General features: G+C 42.6%; 1 protein-coding gene across 6 annotated transcripts in view; it reads left to right on the top strand.

The window, feature by feature from the left end:
• Positions 1-18630, top strand: part of dpp6a (dipeptidyl-peptidase 6a) — a 171183-nt gene that overhangs the window by 78209 nt on the left and 74344 nt on the right. The window contains exon 1 of one of the 6 annotated variants that reach the window (XM_067485861.1): positions 13043-13340. The exons of the other annotated variants lie outside the window; for them this stretch is intronic. Coding sequence (XP_067341962.1) covers positions 13284-13340 — 57 coding nt within the window. The 5' untranslated portion in view covers positions 13043-13283. Of the gene's footprint in view, positions 1-13042; positions 13341-18630 lie in introns of those variants that run through there. 6 annotated transcript variants of the gene reach the window in all.

Genomic DNA, 18630 nt, shown 5'->3' on the forward strand with positions numbered 1-18630 from the left:
AGGCTGGAATCTCCTTTTAGGGCTTGTGGTTTCAAACGTAATATGTAAAAAAGAAATAATAACAAGCAAGTTTGTCTGCTTGATATCTTGGCAAACTGCTATAGCAGGCAAACCCCCCCCCCGTGTGTGCGTGTGTGTAGTAAAGCTGTAAGGTCCTGACTGCTGACTGTGCTTCAGCAGATAACAGTGGAATTAGTGGGGGCCAACAGCGCTAAAGGCCTGTTGATGAAACTGCTGAGAGGTGATAAGACGGTGACCTCAGCTGGGCCAAATCAAACTGGCAGAGGGAGGAAAAGGGGGGGTGGGGTACCTGCCATTGATAGCAGCTACGCAGCGGTTCATTGTTGAAAAACGAACAACACAGATTTTGCCGCTCTCTTCCGTGTTGATCACGCCGTCTCAACACGTCAGCCATTTGATGGAGACAGGTGCTATTTTTTGTCTTCTGTTTAACACACGAGTTCATATGTGGTCACGCTGTTGAAGGTGCATTTGGAAGTATTTTTACCTCTTCTGTATGCGGATTACTGCATGCACGGAGTTGTCAGCTGAGGGCTAATCCAATACTGCTGTTTACTCTAGAAATCTATTTACAATCTGATCCTGTAGCACAGCTGCAGCCCGAGCATCAAAGTTATAATATGTACGACTTGCCCCAGGCTTCCCAACAACACCATTAGGCGCTCGCTCGCTCTCTCTCTTTGGCACCAGTGGCTACTAATTATCGCTCTCTCTCTGTAGCTTTGCATCTATTTGATGGAAAGAGTTAAGGGAGCGAGTGGGGTACTTCCTGTCTCGGTGGCGTCCCTGAATTAACCCCGAAAATCTGGCAAATTATTCCGTCTCAAATCTGCACCTGGCTTTTTTTTTTTTTGTTCTTGACACGGTTGCCTAATGAATTTTTCCCTATTGATCGCTGTGCATCAATGATTCATTGTCGTCGTTAGGGCAAGAAGTATTTCCAGCCGACCTTAGAGGGAGGAGTTGGTGAGAACAATGAAAGCTTTTTTTTTTTTTTTCCCCCCACTGTGATATAAATGGATGCTACATTTCACATGGATTAATTATGACAGAGTGGGCTCATGGTCGCAGATATCTGAAAGGAAAGTCACAGACATTTGTAGATCTTTTGTCCTCATTTGTTTTCAGCAGGGTTGGGGACTCTTGGAGCTGTGTTGGGGTTTCTTTGATTGCAAAATGGTTTGAGAATTACTTTAAATGGCAAAAGTATGTATTCTTTTACTGTCACCTGCAGTATTACGCGGTGCTCCTCTGCACCCAAACACGGAGAAGATGGCACTTGATTTAAAAATGCATGTGGATGGGCTGCACGGAGATGACACGTTTGCATTATTTGGAGTGTTTTCAAATACGCAGCGCAGATTTAAGCCTTGGGTTTGGTAAAAGTGCCTTTAGTTTGTTTGCCCACACCTTGTTAAAGTGAAGCACAATGCTGTTTACCAATCATTTGTCCATACTAGGAGACTGCAAGACACTGTTCCGTCTTACAGGTTGAAATTGTTAAGTGTATGGTCCGATTTGATGAGTAGATTTGTACGACTTGGTTCCCAAACGTTAGTATTTAGTCATTTTGTCTTCTATGTTTGGTATCCGCCCATGTTTTTAGTGCTTCTGTGCCTCTTTGTGATCACTTCGCATATTAATATTGTCCATTTTTTTTTTTTTACTTTCCAAGAAGAAATGCTGTCCTATGGAGACCTATTTAGTAAACTATTAATACATATTTCTCTGAACCAAACGAGGTGCTCCTTTTTAGCTCATGTCTCTCCGTAGCAAACAATCAGCTTATTTCCGTCTAGCGGCCCACTCTTTGGATTTGCAAGATGGGGTGAAGCATCATGCGAAGCACTAAATCAGGATTTATTTGAACATTAATTCCACTGCAGGAACGGATGCTAAAACCGGATACGCGCAGAAGTTCATATTCCTCTCGTTGTTTGGAGACCAAACCGCTTTGCTGAGACGCGAAAGCAATAGTGGGACATGAGCATGATTTAATGAAAGCACAGCAGCATCAAATCTGAACCCTTCGTGTGATAAATAAAGCACAAGTAGAGCAAAAACTTTTTTTTTTCTTCCATCTCCCCTCTAGCTATTATTTGCGATTATCAACGAGAAGCCTTTACTGTTTCTGAAGGCTTGTCTGTCTTCCCCAGATGCCTGTGTCTTCACGCCAACAGCTTGTATTTCTGCTCAGCAGGAAGTAGCAGTCTCACAGGTCGTCATTGACATTTCGATCAGCCGACCGTGTGCTGGTTTTATTTCCCTTTGATTTGAAAGCCTTAGTGCACTATCTGCCCCCCCCCCCCCCCACAAAAAGCACACCTTGCTCACTGACATGTGCTGTGCATTGGTATTTCCAAGCTGTCATTCTCAGCAGATGGCGTGCAGAGCCATCTAAATGCAGCTAAACTTGTCATTTTAGTTTCAAATAAGAATTTATTTGAACCCCCCCCCCCCCCCCCTTTCAAAAGCTCAGACCTGCCAGACTGTGATGTGTGAACTGAGCTGTGTCATTTTGTCAACGGCCCAGACGCACAGCGAGGAGGCACATTTTCACTCTGTTCTTTGGATCCTTACTTACAGCCAGCACCACACACACACATCATTTTACTTATATCTTCATACAATATTCAGTTGTCCATATCAACAATAAAGATTTCTGGCTCATTGTAATCATTCATCTTGTCAAGACTGTCTCCCTAATATAATTCTAAGATCAGAGGTGGGGGACTCGGTGAAAAAGAGCCTAATATGAGGTTTTAGTAGTCTGACTGCATTTTCCCTGAAGTTATGATGGTTTAATTGCGAAATGCATGCAACAACACATTTTCTATAAAACCAAGTGCATCTGATTTGACAACTGCAGGTGAAGACACCTGTTGCCTTTGGAGAAACTTTTCATAAAGGATGTTTTTATTTTTTTATTGGCAGGAACAACAACTGGATTTTGTCCCTCATCTCTCACAATGAAATAGCATTAGGACGGCAGCTGTCATGGACAGTTTGGACAAGTGGAAACATTACAGCAATCAGTAATCCATGCGAAAGGGAAACCTTTTCCTATAAGCAGCATTTTTCCTTAGTTTCCCCTTTTGTTTTACATTTGAAAACAAATCTCAAATGACCTTTTTATGCTGATCTTCCTTAAACCTTCCTTAGTTTCTCTCCTCTGTATGCTTAAGCATGTAATTAGTAGTTTGGTGGTAATTTTCTTCTAACTTTGTGTTTCTAACTAACAGTTTGGGAAAGACAAAGTCCACGAACACATACTGTAGGTGGGACCCTCCAAAATGCACAGAACCCTCACTTCAACATTATGTAATAAAGTGAAGCTGAACTGTGAGCCACGCTGTATCGGTCCTTATCAGCCAATACCGGTGTTTGGCCTCACGTGGCTCGTTGGGACCAAATCTCTGCCGCCAGTTATTGGAGTCCCGGGGAGACCCCTCCCAGAAGGATCGAGGCCGAAGCAGATGAATGCCCGCGGGTTTCAAATGATTTCCAATGTTAAACAATCGCCAGTTGTGGATAGTTGGTGTGTCCCTATACTTTTGACCATTGTGCTGTTTACAGTCTCACTTAAAATCTTCACTCGCAGTTTTTCCTTTCTAAGACTAAGACTAACTACTGTTGCCTATTCAAAAACTCTTCTACATTTACCTTTGAGACAATGGTAACAGTGAAGTGGCCCCAGCAGGTGGCTTTAACAGACTCACCCTTCATTTACATGCAAATCCATTTCAAGTAAATTAGGTGGGTGGATTCTGTCCTGTCCGATTGGAAACCCACCCTCAACTCGTCTCCCTTATGAGGGAAGTTTAAGTCAACTACCCGGAGCAACTAAGCAGCTGGATCGCTGCTTGGAAGAGGGAGGGGGGGAGGACAGGGAGCAGACTCCTGGCAGTCAGAGTTCCTGTCTCCTTTCCTACCTCCCATGTGTTGTCTGTCACTGGAAATATAGCAGGTCATTATGTTTAATTATACTGAGCAACGCACAGCAATTAAGCATCAAAGAAAACATGACTTCACACAGATCTTATCCAGCGTCTGAAATAAAGCTGTGTTCACCCTTACGTTTGGCTGTGAATGCACGATTTGAATATTATATTGAAATGTCTTTTTTTTTTTTTTTTGTCTTTTTGACATTAGACTTTTGCTTATTTGAAAAATGTAGAGATACTATCAGAGCCCATTTCCCATCTTTTCTTTTGATTTGTCATATAATTATTGTCGAAATAGAAATGAATCCCTGTTTTACTTAATACAAATTTGCCTTCAAAGCCACAAATATTCAGCAAACTACAGGAGACAGTATTGACATGAACCTTTAAGATTAACAAGACCCATCTTTTTTTTTTGCTTCAGTGTCGTGCTCAGCTTTCACTGAGTGGAAGGGAAATCTTTGGAATTTGGGTGGCGGCTGGAGAAATGGACCAGAAATTGGATTCTCAGTTTAGACACTAATTGACCAGCTTGGGGCCAATTACCCATTCAGAGACTCGCACTGCTCTTTTTATTTATTTTCTTTTATAAAACTGCACATCAGATGTTTTACAGCAGGCTTTGCATTGGAATGAACATGATCGACACTTCCCAGTCAATATACAGAGGTGGAAGAAATCCTTGGGCACCACAATGTGCTTTGAGTTTGTAAAATACTTCCATTACTTGTGCTTAGAATTTGTTCCTCTTTTGATTGGTACGTACAGCGGGAGCTTATGGTTTTCAGATACCAAGTTGTGCAGACCTTCATAATCTTGGCAAAACAAAGGCCTGCTCACAGAAACGCAGACATCAAACACACATGCAGACATCCTCCAAACCGCAAAGGATTTAAATGGATGTCTAAACGTAATGTAATCGTGATTATATCATTATTTATTTTTGTTTCTTTAGTGAACCACAAATTGGTTTTCATCAGGAGCGTGTGTGTGTGTGTGTGTGTGTGTCTTAACTAGCAATCATTTCAGGGTCATTTCGTTATGCGCGAGGGCTTTTCAGTCATCCAGAGTGCAGAGTGCTCCATTAAAAAAAAAATATATATATATCACTTTGAATATGCCTGCGCACACACATTCTTTACCATCTGCACATAATAATCAACTTCATTCAGGCAAAATCCCTGTTATTAAAATCCCTGCCATTACTAATATGATGGGGGGGCTTTGACATTGAATCAGAAAAGCTTGATAAAGGGGCCGATCTCGATAACAAATCTCTGCTGTCGAGGTTATTTGGTTTCTCTTTGTCAAAATTTGCCTTCCTAACCCAGTTGCTTATCTTCTGTCTTAGGAGACGAGAAGTTTTTAATGAGTTATTTTATTGCCTGCTTCAAGGAAGTATCCTCCTGCTAGCAATCTCACCTTTTAATATTTCAAATCATCCTCACCTCATCCTCATACAAAAGAACACTCTACGGGTATAAGCCACGTATCTCGAACACTCCTATAATTACCTCTTAAATCAGCTAGCTTGATTTGTCCCATCTTCAATCTCCAAGTCATTGACTTTTAAATTTAATGGTAGAGATCTGTTTTGACTCTCCGGGATGCGGAGAGTCCTGATGCCCTGTTGTGGGGCTGCATTGTTTTGAAGTGAAATAACAAGACGCATGCGGTACATCACTGTGAGAGCTGCTTTGGTTAGCTGTGCTACTCTGAGGGAGATGTCAGGTAGAATATGGGTACCAGAGCCCTATAAAGCAAGATCCAATTATAGTGTTTCCCTCCCTGAGCATCGCCAAGTCCACTTCATCTTTGGGATCCATTGTAGTTTTATTCGTCTCTGTACAGCTGCTGCTGCATGCTATACATGCGTCAAACACTCAGGTGGATGTCCATAAAGTCTCCGTATTCAAATTTCCCCCCTGTGGACTTGGTGTCCTACCTGTCAGAAGCCTCTCCGCATCACCCCTTCATTCTTCTTCGGGCTCAGTTAGAGAGCATCCCAGCGAGCTCCTGCTTCTATCTCACCACCACCACCATGCACTGCTGGCCCTATTACGAACCCAAGGGCATGGCTAACGCAGCACAAAGGGTCAGGCGGTGACAAATTCACAACAAAGCCTGCCTGTGAGGAATAAAACTACCATGGAGGTTGAAGGAATGAGAGCCGGCTGGGGGAGCGAGGGAGGGTGGGGGGGGAAGACAGAGAGGGAGAGACCCCGTGTGATGAAAGGACATGTGGCCCACTGTGACAAATGTTCTCCTGACTTGTCATTTATCACAGTCTAGAGACTGAGACAGCGACACACCCAGCAGCTCAAGCTCAACCAGTACAGTTGTGGACGATACACGAGGTTCTAATGAGGAGGGGGGGGACATCTTTTTTCAGTTTGCATGTGCTGCTTTTATGAATTTATTCATCTGTTTGAGCCACACTGAGGTTTAGGTCCTCACTCGTAACCATTAGGCCCATGAGTCTCTTTGGAAAAACTGGGCATTATCTTAATGCACTTGTGGAATAAAAGAGATGTTTACACCATTTGGAGTCACAGTTCTATTTCTCATTCAGGCAGAACAAAGCTGCTGAAGTGCACAGTTTGGAGCCTTAGTCTTCAACGAATAAGGTTCAGTGAAGCACACTGCCACAGGACTGATAAAACGGATGCATCGAATTAATAAGCAGCATTTTATTAGTTCCTGATTACTAGGTACTAGTAGGCCAGTAGGTTTAAAATCATTGATACATTTGGTGACATCTAGTGGCTGCAGTAAACACGACTGGCAGTTGGTGATGTGACTTAAGGGAGTTTTCACCCCCACCTTGTTTAGTCCGGAGCTTTGAACTTGTTGAACAGAGTTGCCTCTGACCATGGTTCAGTCCAAAGAACAGGAATTTCGTTCAGTCAAACCAGGTGGTCACATTATAGATCGAGCTGAACCATGATTCCTTTTGTGTCTTGTTGCTGGGAAACAGGGTGCGGCAGGCTTTCTGTTATCCATCAAATAACCAAAAAATGAAAGCGAGGGACAAATAAAGAAATATCAATAGATCACAATACAGTAAGTCCACATGGGGAGGACTTTAAGTGAAGACATCAGTTGCTTTCAAGTTTCAAACCAACAGCTAATTTTATTTTAACCCTAACCCTTTTTATAAATATAGTTTATGTACCTAAATGTACAGACCAAATCATGTGTGTGGGCTGATAAGAACAGCTGTTGCTCCCAAACCTCTTGCAAACCTGAAGACTTAAAAATATTAGAGTTTAGACTTATTACTATCCAGTTATAAGAGTTGAGAAAATCAAGAAGAAGGAGGAAAAAACAAACAAACAAGTTATTAGAGCAGCAGAAACAAATTCTTCCTCCACCACTTTCCAGGTAGTCAGCTTGTGACACCTTAGATTAGTCTTATGACCCCTTCTGATCAACAGGATGGGATCCACTATACCGGTGCAGCTCAGAGCCTCCTCGCTAGAAATACATTTGGGATCAAATGCCCTACGTAGAAGTGACGATGTTTTCAGAACAAATTAAAAATCAAAAGACACCATAATGGAAATATTTATATATTTATATAATATCTTTAAATTAAGCTTCTCTGACCTGAGGAGAAGAAGACATATTGTAATACTGTTGATGTGTCAGTCAGGGCAGGATGCTCATTCACGAAGGTTATGTTGTTCTTTCTTGTGTCTTTTCTCTACTTTTCTACTGTTTTATTAGCATGTCTTTGCGAGCATGTTGTTCCCTCTTGACACTACAGAAAATTACTTGGCATATTCACGTTGCTGCTCATTTCTGATATTTCTCTGCTTCCCTAAACAAAGTTGGTCCATAGGAAGAAAAACACTAGGCTGCACTGCGGTATCATAACAAGGGCAATAATCACAATGAATTATGAGAAAATTGTGTTTTCATGTAGTATTTTCCAATACATGCTTCTTAGCGTTGGAGCACTGCATGTATTTAACCGCGTCTGTTAAGTTATTTTAATTTAACAAAACATGTGGTCCTGGCCCGGCTCACACACACTCTGGCTGAACAAATCTGTTTCGAGTGTTGCTGATTACGATAAAAACCTGGCAATGCGATGCGGAGTGCAGACAGCCATTAAAAGCATAATAATATTAGCACATTCGTTGTTCACCGGTTGAAAGTGTGTATACAGCATAATGAGGTGTAACAATGAATTCTTTTCTGCCGTATCCATTTTACGTCATCTGACCCTTGGTGTACATTCAAGATCATTTCCGCGTGGCTTCGGTGCTCAGCACCCTATGAAAAGATGGGAAAAGCTCATTGTGCTCTTCTTAGTGAAAGGATGTCTGGCTGTGGGGCTGAAATGCTGTGCATTAAGTGCTGCTGAAATCCATTCCTGCACAGGGGTGTGGATCAGTATCAGGGGCTGTCCTTTAGTCCTTTAGTCCTTTAGTCCTTTAGCCTGCTGCTGAAATGGGTTTCAATAGTTCCTAAAAGAGCGACGCAGTGCTGATCAGCCACTCGTCTCTGAAAAACATGCAAGACTGAAAGATTGTTTCGCTTTTTAAAATACAATTGGGGCTTGAATATGTGTCATTTATCTGTTCCATGACATTATTTTATTTTAATTTTTTTTTTAAGGGTTTTAAGATCTTTTCAAAAAGCTGTTTGCAGCAAGATCCGTTTTTGGAGCAAATTATGCAGCGCAAAACACAAGCCTGACTTACTGTAAAGCAATCGTGAACCCACCCCATTTAATGTACGGCTCAAACCTTTTGTTGTCATGACAACGGGCCCTTCGACAACAATTTGATGTCCTCTCAACATGAGATAAGCAAGTGTCATTAGCATTTATTACCTCATGAAGAGAAGCATTTAATAGAGCACAAACTGCTAATATCGAAAGCTCTGATGCAAACATGAATATAGATAAACATTTTGAAAATAAAGGAGAGAACACCATGAAAAAGTCATTAATAAAAACGAGTCAAATTGTAGCTCTCTAATTTAAAGACTGTGGCTTTATATAGTTTCATGTAGTACCTAGAAAAGTCATTCACTGCTACAGACATGCTCATCATATTGGTGCTTAAAATGCAGGCATGGGGGAATCTGGCTCTGTTGACATTTCACAGCTGAGTGGTGTGAAGGCTGATGAGTCACACCTGGCATAAAGTGCTGTATTCCTGCAAGAAAAGAAACCGCATCCTGATGCATCCCCTCTCTGTCAGGCTGATGGGATGAGCTGTATTTATGTAAGGGCCGCACATAGAGCATCTGCAGGGAGCAGGAGGGGAAAGATGGAAAAGCAATTACTTTTTTTTTTCCTCCCCCCCCCCTCCCCCCCCCAATATCCCAGTGCTTGCCATCATATGTCAGACAAATAAGAGTGGGAAAATTGAGGCATAGAGTCCTACAACACACCACCTGCCGGGATGCGGGGGCTCAGAGTGCGACTCCCAGACCCGTTGGTCGTTGCTCTGTTGTCACTGCCAGAACAATCATTTATCCATTCTTGGCTTCTCATGGGGGCAAACTTTGGGAGCATATTCGGGGCTTCTTCCATCGTACACTACACGAGATTTGGCCATATCAAAAAAAAAATGTTGTACTAGGAAATAACGCTGCATCCCACAGGGAAATGGATGTTCCTTTAATCAAAACAAGTCATGGGGTGTTAAAGTGCTGAACAACTTTTGTTTTTGAAACAAGCCATTATACTTCTTCCCCTGGCTACTCTACGCACTAGAGGTTTGCTTGCATTGAAGGGTTTGATATAGGAATTAATGTAACACTGATAGATGGCTTTTGCCATATGTAGTGACAGAATGTGTTCTGAGACAGTGGAGCTGGCTATAACTTAAAAACCCCTTTTATTTTTCTTTTTTCTTTTTTTGGTTAGGCTTCATTTTCTCCCTAAATGTGTGTGTTGGGACATATTTTATGGATGTGGATGTGAGCATGCATAAACTTGGGAGAAAAATGAAGCATATTTATATATGGGATGCAGATACTAAAAAAAATAGACAATAGGCTTTTTTTTTTTTTTTTTTAAATAATCGTGCATCACACAGGTCTTTTTATGACTGGTGCACAATACTAGAGTTTCGGCAAGAGCCTTAATCCAAAGCACAGCAGATTTTCCTCTCACACCCGCCTTATTTCTGTAATATCTCAATTAAGAAGTAATGCAGCCAGAGCAATCATAGTAAGTAAGTCTGCTTTATTTAAACTAAAAGCCTTGAACGTACTTTGTGCATCCATTAAATCAAAGTAACAGAAAACAAAGTCAACTATTTTTAGTGGCTTTCAGAGCATACAGCCTTTCCATTCTGTCCCGTGCTCTCAATCTGCATGATTAGAGGATTATCATTTCGTTTGGCCATGCTTCTGCTTTTGCGACTCTTCCGATTGTCAATTTCCATTTCTCCCATTTTTTTTTTCTCCATTTAGCATATGGAGCCTATTTTTTTAAAATATATATAATTTTTATATCACTCAGAATATGTTGTTGACGGTAATTAAGGCGTAATAATCAATGACAAAATAGTACATCAGAATATAGAGTTTAGGTCGTGTCATGCGTGGACTGGAGTGACAGTTTAATTAGACGGCAGCGTTTCCAGTTCATCTGTTTGGCTGCTAGTTTGGCACTGGCAGTGAAATGATGAGGCACAAGTGAGTAGATGGCTCCATTTGTTTCTGCAGGTTGGCACTGTCACTCGGTTAGTGGCTGACATTCCAGGAGTTTGTACTTAAACAGAGTCTCCCCCTGCTGAGCATTCATCACTGTGTCTCTTGTCCATTTGTCAACATCAGAGTCATGAGGTTTGTACACTGGCTCCGTAACACAGCCACAATGAGGTGGTTATTGTGCTCTCAACTGCCGCAGTCCAGCCACATAGCATCCGTCATCAGCCAATAAGACTTCGGCCCAGAGTGGCCATCATTAGTTTGGAGCTGATTGATTGGCTGTTGAGGAGCTGTTTCGCTTTCATACATCATCCACTTGATGGTAAACACAGGCTGAATTTGTTGGAGAGGGTTGTTAATGTAGTTTCCAGCCACAAGTGGCCGGTGCTGTGAACACTGGGTGGCTTTGTTTGGCCAGAATCAAGAAGAGGTTTTTTTTTTTTTTTTATACTTTGACATTTTATTCTGTATATCAGTCACATACTGTGGACCTGTTTTACTTTATCCACAAATACAACCTAGAAATGAACCAGTGCAACTCTGGTTTCATCCTTTTGTGTCATCTGATGTCAATAAAATAGTTTATGAAATACAAAGGAAGCCGGATGCCCTTCCTGACGCAACCCTCCCCAATTTCCACCGGCATTGCACAGCTGGGGATGGGAATGGGCTGTTGGGGGTTTATTGTCTTGCCCAAGACACACTTTGACATACAGCCGGGGATTGAACCACTGACCCTGTGGTTCATAGCCTTTACTAACTGACCAACCAGCTACAGCCGCCCCGGATAATTTTACCATGTGTTTATAATTGAAAGTCAAAGTGGTTAGTGGAGTCGTACTGAAGTGCTTTATTTGAATGTTTTGGCCACATTCAGAATTGATGAGGGGGCCAAAACATTAGAACCACCTCTTCTTACAATGCAAGTACAACTCCCCTATCCAGGGTGGACTTGCACGTGTGTACTTAATGTTATACCTGATCGGTGTTTATGGACATGTTCAGTTACAAATTAGTGCAACTGGCGGTGGTTTCAAATGGAAGTTGATCCATAAAGATGGGGTGAGCTTTCTATCACAGCTTCATGCCATAGCGAGCAGCAATGCTGAGATTTGCATCCCATGTGTAAAATCAACCTTGAGTGAAGCTCCAAATGTCTTCTCTCTTATTTTTTTTTTTTTTATCAAGAATAAAATGAAGCAAGCTAACACTATTGTTATAGTGACACACTTTTCATGCAAACGTTGAGAAACGACAAATCGAGCGGGTTGAGTCAAAGTATTTGCCACAAGGTGACAATTATATTTCATCCACGTGCATCTGACAGTGGACTTTTTCTTTCCACGTTTTGAAAGCACGAGCCTTTTTCTGCCCCCTCGTGCATGAAGCAACACTGAACACATTCATTTGGAATTCCAAGGTAATTGACTTCACCCAGGTGCCACCTGATTTTAATTAACTGTGGAGTACATTCAGTCGCAAATGTGCAACATAAAGAGTCAACGCGGAGACTAAGGTATTAATTAAAATTAAGTATATCTCAGAGCAACTCAAAGTAAATCATTTCGTGGCAGTGTTTAACAGGGATTGTCCAACACTCCATGCACATGCAATTATTTTGAACAAGCCGGTGAAAAGAAGTTTGGCTCTTCAACGTGAGAGGCCCCTTTTTGGCCGACTGCTGTGGCTGATTTTTTGGGTTTAACTCTTTTTCTGTCTTGAAGATGTAGTTAAAACTCTCAGACCGACTGAACTTTATTACAAAAAACAAAAAACAACAAATTCCTCTTGAATGCAGCTGCTTCATAACTCTATTTCAAATACTCTGACTTTTGACTCTAGTATATCTGCTGCTCCTTTAAGTGTGAATTTAATTCGGTTCCATTGACTCAAGCCACTTGGTGTTTGTGTGCTATCGTTTCTGCATGTGTGCTGCAGAGCATTATTTCCTCTTGGTATCTTCACATGCTGCTGGAATATTGGTAGAAATGTAACTTAAATTAACGCTATGGCGCTTTAATTTGGAATTCCCATAAATAACTAATCAATGTGTTGAAATGATACTGTATGTGACTGAATGGTGTTACAACGTCCTTCTGGTGGCATATAAATACTTCACGAGCTTAGATTCCACATGCTCGGTTGATCATTTATTCAGTAGATAATTTAACTGTGCATGTTGAATCGACATCCCCTCACACACCCCGTAGCCCCTGTCTTGCGTGCGTGTGCGCCCTCACGCACACGCGCGCTTGCGGAGCATTGAATGGCTCATAGAGCCCCAGCATCAAGCGTGTAAAGAAGAGATACTCTGCTTCTCTCTCTCTCTCTCTCTCTCTTCCTTCCTCTGCCCTCTCCTCCTCCTCCTCCTCCTCCTCATCTCATCCTAAGCAGCGCGTCCTTTCACCACTTGTTATTTCACACCTTTGCCGCTGCAAACGCAGCCTGTGGGCGCCGTGAATAGACGCTCTTCTTCTTCTTCTTCTTCTTTTTGTGGTGCCTGGCGGTTCTCTGCTGCTGCTCCTGCTGCTGCAGCAGCGGTGTATTTTTTTTTTGTGTGTGTGTGTGTGTGTGTGTGTTTGCATTTTCCTTCCTCCTGTCGGGGACAACAACTGTTTCTCCCCTCGGCTGTAGGGAATCATGACCACGGCGAAGGAAGGCAGTGCACCGTCGAAAGCGGCTCAACAGCAAGATCAGGTACCGATGAGCTTTTCTCCCACTCCTCCTGCCCTCGCTTATTAATAGGTACATTCACCCGTGTCGCCTTGCCTTGAATGAATGGCCAACACTTTTGAGGATTTGCGTGCAGCGTTGCGGGGACTTTTTCCTGAGCGCATGTAATGGCTGAAATAATTGGCCATCTACATTCACAGGGGTTCGCACTGGCAGCCAATTTGACGTGATCACGATGGAGGGTTTCTACAGACCCCGTCAGGACTGTGATCCTCAGCCTACTTATGTAGGAGTCATTATTCGGCGACTTTACGCACGGGGAGAGACATCGAGCAGTTTGCGTTTCCCGTCCCAATCCTGCGCTCTTCACCTTGCAGCAGGATGCGAATCAGCCCAATGAGCCCAGCTTTGACATACAAAGGCCTGGAAAAGTACGATGTTCATATCAACAGTTATGCATTGAAATCCGCGCGTCTTTCTGCGGCTAATAACAACTAGTCTTAGTCTTTAACTAGTCTGTCAGTAGAAAAGCTGCTCATTCGGAAGCAGACTGACATGGTGCAGGGGGGCTCTGATCCGTTTTCTTTGCAACCTGCATTCAGACCCTGTGTAGTGCTCAGTTCATAGCATTGACCCAGAGTGAACAATGGGGTTTAGTGTTATGTTTATTGTAATTTTAGCATTTCAACAAAACAGGGACTTGTTTTCCATTTTGTTCAGTTGCAGTGCATTTAAACAGTAATTCAATTTTTTGCAAGGATCACACTGACAAGCTTCCAAAGTTTGTCCACTGGATCAAAAAATGGGACATTTTTCATAAAAGAATAAAACTACTAATCTTCTCTGCTCATAACCAGACCAAACCAAAATAATCACTTGCAAGTTCCGTAACATGTTGCATGTTCCGCCTGCCACATACAAGTTTCTGAATCATAGCATCATAGTTTGTTCGTCTTTCTTTGGAGCCAGCCTGTCAACACACACGGTGACTTTACGCGGCATCTGTCGCTGCCAGCCTCCACCTGTGCGCTGCACCTGTCTAAAGATGACAGAAAAGGTGAAGGTGACGCTTGGTTTTATCCTGCCAAGCAGACAATCTTCCCCTGCTGTGATTTAGCTGCAGACTGTCACACCCTCTGAGGCATTCGTGGGTCTGCCCGTCACACCCTGCTTATTCTACATGTGCTGGCATAAGCATCAACAGAAGCATCTAATGGACTCTGAAATCATCTGTGATTGATTTTCACTGGGTTGGGTTGTACCTTTTCCCCACAGAACCTCTCGATTTTCAACATGCATGCAAAACCAGTGAAAGAAGATGACATGACATTTGAAATGCTAGCTTTTATGTTTTTCTTCAAAACAGTAATTTAATAGATTTGGTAACTGATGCATTTTTCGGTCAAATGACTAATCAATTGAAACTTTCCAAACCTAAGTGGAAATCCGAACATTACTTCCTGTTTTACAATTTTGGTTTATTAGCCTAAGGCTGCTTGAGGTATTGACACATTTCTGTCATTGCATTGCAGTAGCGTGAGACCTGGTGACGCTGAAACACCAGTAAATAGTAACTGGTGACTCTCGGTGGGTTTTTCCTGAAGTGTGAAGTTCCAGCAAAGTGAAAAATTGATCCGAGCATATTGGGCTGTAAAAACAGCTGTGTCAGAAAGACATGCATGCTTGCACACAGGCGCAAACACACATTAAAACTGCTAAATGCTAAATGTAGGCATGCACACACACACACACACACACACACACACACACACACACACACACACACACACAAATATGCACAGCCACTGTGATTACGTGAGGTCCTGTTGTGGCCTCGTGATTGATGGTCTGCTAGCAGGGCTTATGGTGCAGGGACAGAGGACGGAGATAGAGGGCAGCTCACCAGAGATAACAACAGCAACAACAGCTCTCCAGTAATCAGCTAGCTGCAGTCCACAGAGAGTCACGCCACTAACCCTCATTACTGCAACAAGGTAGAGGTTCTTACAGTGCGAAAGGTCAAGTCGGGGTAGGGGCAGTAATGCACTTACAGAGGCGAGACACTTTGGACTAATTTAGAGCTGGACCAGCAGTTTTCCTTCATCAAAATCACACTCATTACTGGGTAATTACAAAGTCCGTGCTGCAGCACAGAGTGCGGTGATTGGGAAGCTGTAAAAGTACTTGCTTGAATCTAATTCTTCAGTTTGTTTCACACGTCTTTACCAAGAGATGGAACAGCAGTAAGAGACTTCTTTCCAAAGAAAACATTCTGAATCAGTGGCTCTGTCCTCTTTGTTTTGGCATCCGTCATTTCATAAACCAGCTGGTGTAGTGTTGTGTGTTGCAGTGTAATGATGTCGCATTACATGCAGAATTGGGATTTATCACGTTTAGATTCCTTAGTTAATTCCCACAGCCATGTGGAGCCCAGCGTAGCTTCAGGAGCAGGATCACAGCACCCAGCCTTTAATGGGGAAGGCTTCAGCAGGGCCGACCCCGCCATCCAGCCCAATCATCGGCCTTTCACATGCTTTTTCACCTTCTCTGTGACTCACAAACTCGGCAAGCCCGGGTGGAAGATGCGTGTGAAAGGGAGAAACCATTTTTTTTTCTCAGGCGGCTCATTCTGGCAGAGCAAGTAAAGGACTTTGAAAGGGATTCAAAGCTTATAGCCGTTTTAAAGAGTATGGGCATCAGAGAAGGAAGTGAATCGCAGACAATGGGTGAGAGCGTCATGGCTTTGGTCTTAGTCTGTAGCCAAACCATTTTAAATACCAGAGGATGCACTTGGTCGTACTCACCAAGTAAACAGTGAAGAACCGTATAGAATTAGGTTTATTGAACATTCTATATGCAAGTGAAGGCCTAGCAGCATAGATTTTCATTTCCCGCTTATTTATATACTGTATGTTTCTCTCGCTGTGATATCCATCCAGTGACGTTGAGTACTCAATGTCATATTCATCTTAAGTTTCTGAGGACACGCTCTTGTCAGATATTGATAAAATGTTGTTTATTTTAAACTGGCTGTCTGCAGTGAGCTGATAAATTCAAGCATAAAACTGGAGGGATGCTCACATGAAAGTCAAACCAAATATCGACTCAGGGAAAAGTCAGATGCGAGCTTGCTCCTTTTGGATGCTAAAAGGTTTAAACTTTGTAGAATTGGTGATGTTTGACCTCGGCGGCCGAGCGCTGCTTTTGCTCGGCGATAACAAGCGCGGTTTTAATCAGCTGTGTTTTTGTTTGGTTCACATCGCTGTGGTGGAGCTGCTGCCTCAGTGGGCTGCTGATGAATAGCTGAAGTGATAAGTGATTACACAGATGTTAATTAAAGTAGCAACTTGCACACAAAACACAGTGGGGCAGAGGAATCATCTGCACAGCACCTGCTTTGGCTTTTGTGTTTGCACAAACTCACCAGCACAATGTTCTTTACAGCATTGCAGCAGTGACAGCGTTTCAGTGGTTCATTGTTTCCTTTTTGTGTGTGTGTGTGTGTGTGTGTGTGTGTGTGTCATAAAAATGGCACAATTTCACAAACCAGCATGGGGAGCTACTGTATAGTGACTAGCTAGTGTGTTTACTGAGGGTGCTGAAGCCTGTTCACGCCACTTATTAACAAAATCATACTTATTTTATTTGATCAATGTATTTACAAAATAAAGTTAATCTCTTCACAATTAATTTAAGGGCCACAATTTCGTTTGAAAGAAGTAATTGGACCCAGTCACAGATCCTCAACCCATGGCTGCATAGCATGAAGTTGTGTAGGTTGTTGTAGCTGTGTTAAAGCAGCTAAAGTGTTAATTAACGAAGAAAACCTGGGGACTGTGTGTTGTTATGGTCTCACTCTGAATTCAGACTTTAAATCAAGAGCCTGGACCACCACCATCTCCATCACTGTAAGAAAGTCTGTATAGGAGTGTAAGCAAAATGAAGAAAATGTAAAGTGCAAAAAATACAAACCTCATTCGCCTCCCAAGAGGAAGTTTTTCATATGTATGAGTTTGTACTGCTCTGTATATTCTCTGCATAATTAGAATCTGTTGTTCTCTTGCCAGGTTCTGGCGTTTTTCTCTTTCTTTTTTTTTTTCAACTCGGGTTGACACACTATTGTTGTGTATTGTTTTCTTGGCAATACACACATTTAATTTGAAATCACACAACTACACCTCACTGTGATGTTTACAGAGACTCATTCTGTGGTGAATCAGTAGCTGTCGCTGTGTTAGGTCATCAACTGTTATCACATTCGCACAAGTTTGTTTGCCCTGTCTCTTCTCACAAGGTTCCCATTTATAGTAGTGAGAATAAAACTGCTATCCAGAACGACGTAATGGGGTATATTTTGACATGTACACGCCTTAGAAATAAAGCAGCTGCCGGAAACATGTGAAATTGCTGTTTAGTATGCAGTGCACTGCTTTCCCAATATTTAAAACAAGTCGCATTTGACAGATGCCACTAATGACAAATAACAGATTATGACAGTGATCATGCTAAATGGGGCTGTAAGGGCAGACAAAGTTCGCTTTAGGGTTAGAGAGAAATGACATGTCTAAAATCATCCACATGGTTCTGGACTTCTAAGCACAGACCCCGCGCAATTAATGAGGGCTCTAAAAAATTAATGTTGTCTGGCTGTTCGCAACATTAGCTTGCAGGAAAAGCAGCTGTGCAGTAAGGCAAAACCACATATTAGATGAGAGGACCGCAGGGTAAACATGTGGGGCCTCACTTCTGCAAAGTGTGTCACTACAGTATCGTAGCCACACAGAATCCTGAGGGGGGGGGGAAAGACTAGAAAATCTCAAAATGTGATTAAAAAAATAAGTTCAGGGGCTGCATGCTTCAAAAGATGTGGTCCATGAAGTCCATGAATGCCGAACCAAAATCAGAGGCTCTGGTCTATAGATGATGTTCCTGACTGGATGTGGGCAGCTGAGCCTCTAGCTGGCTTAAGCTTGCTCCCTCATTCTGTTAGAATGGAGGCAACCTTTATAGCCACGTTGGGCTGTGAGAGATCCACCTGCTGGGGCCTTTAATGTTGCAGTGCTTGTCAGGGAAATGTAGGCCGAGAAAGACGTACAGTACAAAAACACCCACTGTGTAGGTGATGCAGTGACGGCTTCACCTACTGTGTGTTTAGTGCCACTATCCTCAGCAGTGCGAGGCAGCTATTGAAACATGCCCAGTGGCACCTGAGAGTCCAGTATCCGCGAGGAGATAGGAGGAGTACGACATGGTGGTGAAGGGGGATGAGCTGGGTGCTGACCTCCACCTCATGTCTGATGGGTTGGACCCACCG

Source organism: Channa argus, chromosome 19 (genome assembly GCF_033026475.1).
Source record: "Channa argus isolate prfri chromosome 19, Channa argus male v1.0, whole genome shotgun sequence".
Taxonomy (NCBI): domain Eukaryota; kingdom Metazoa; phylum Chordata; class Actinopteri; order Anabantiformes; family Channidae; genus Channa; species Channa argus.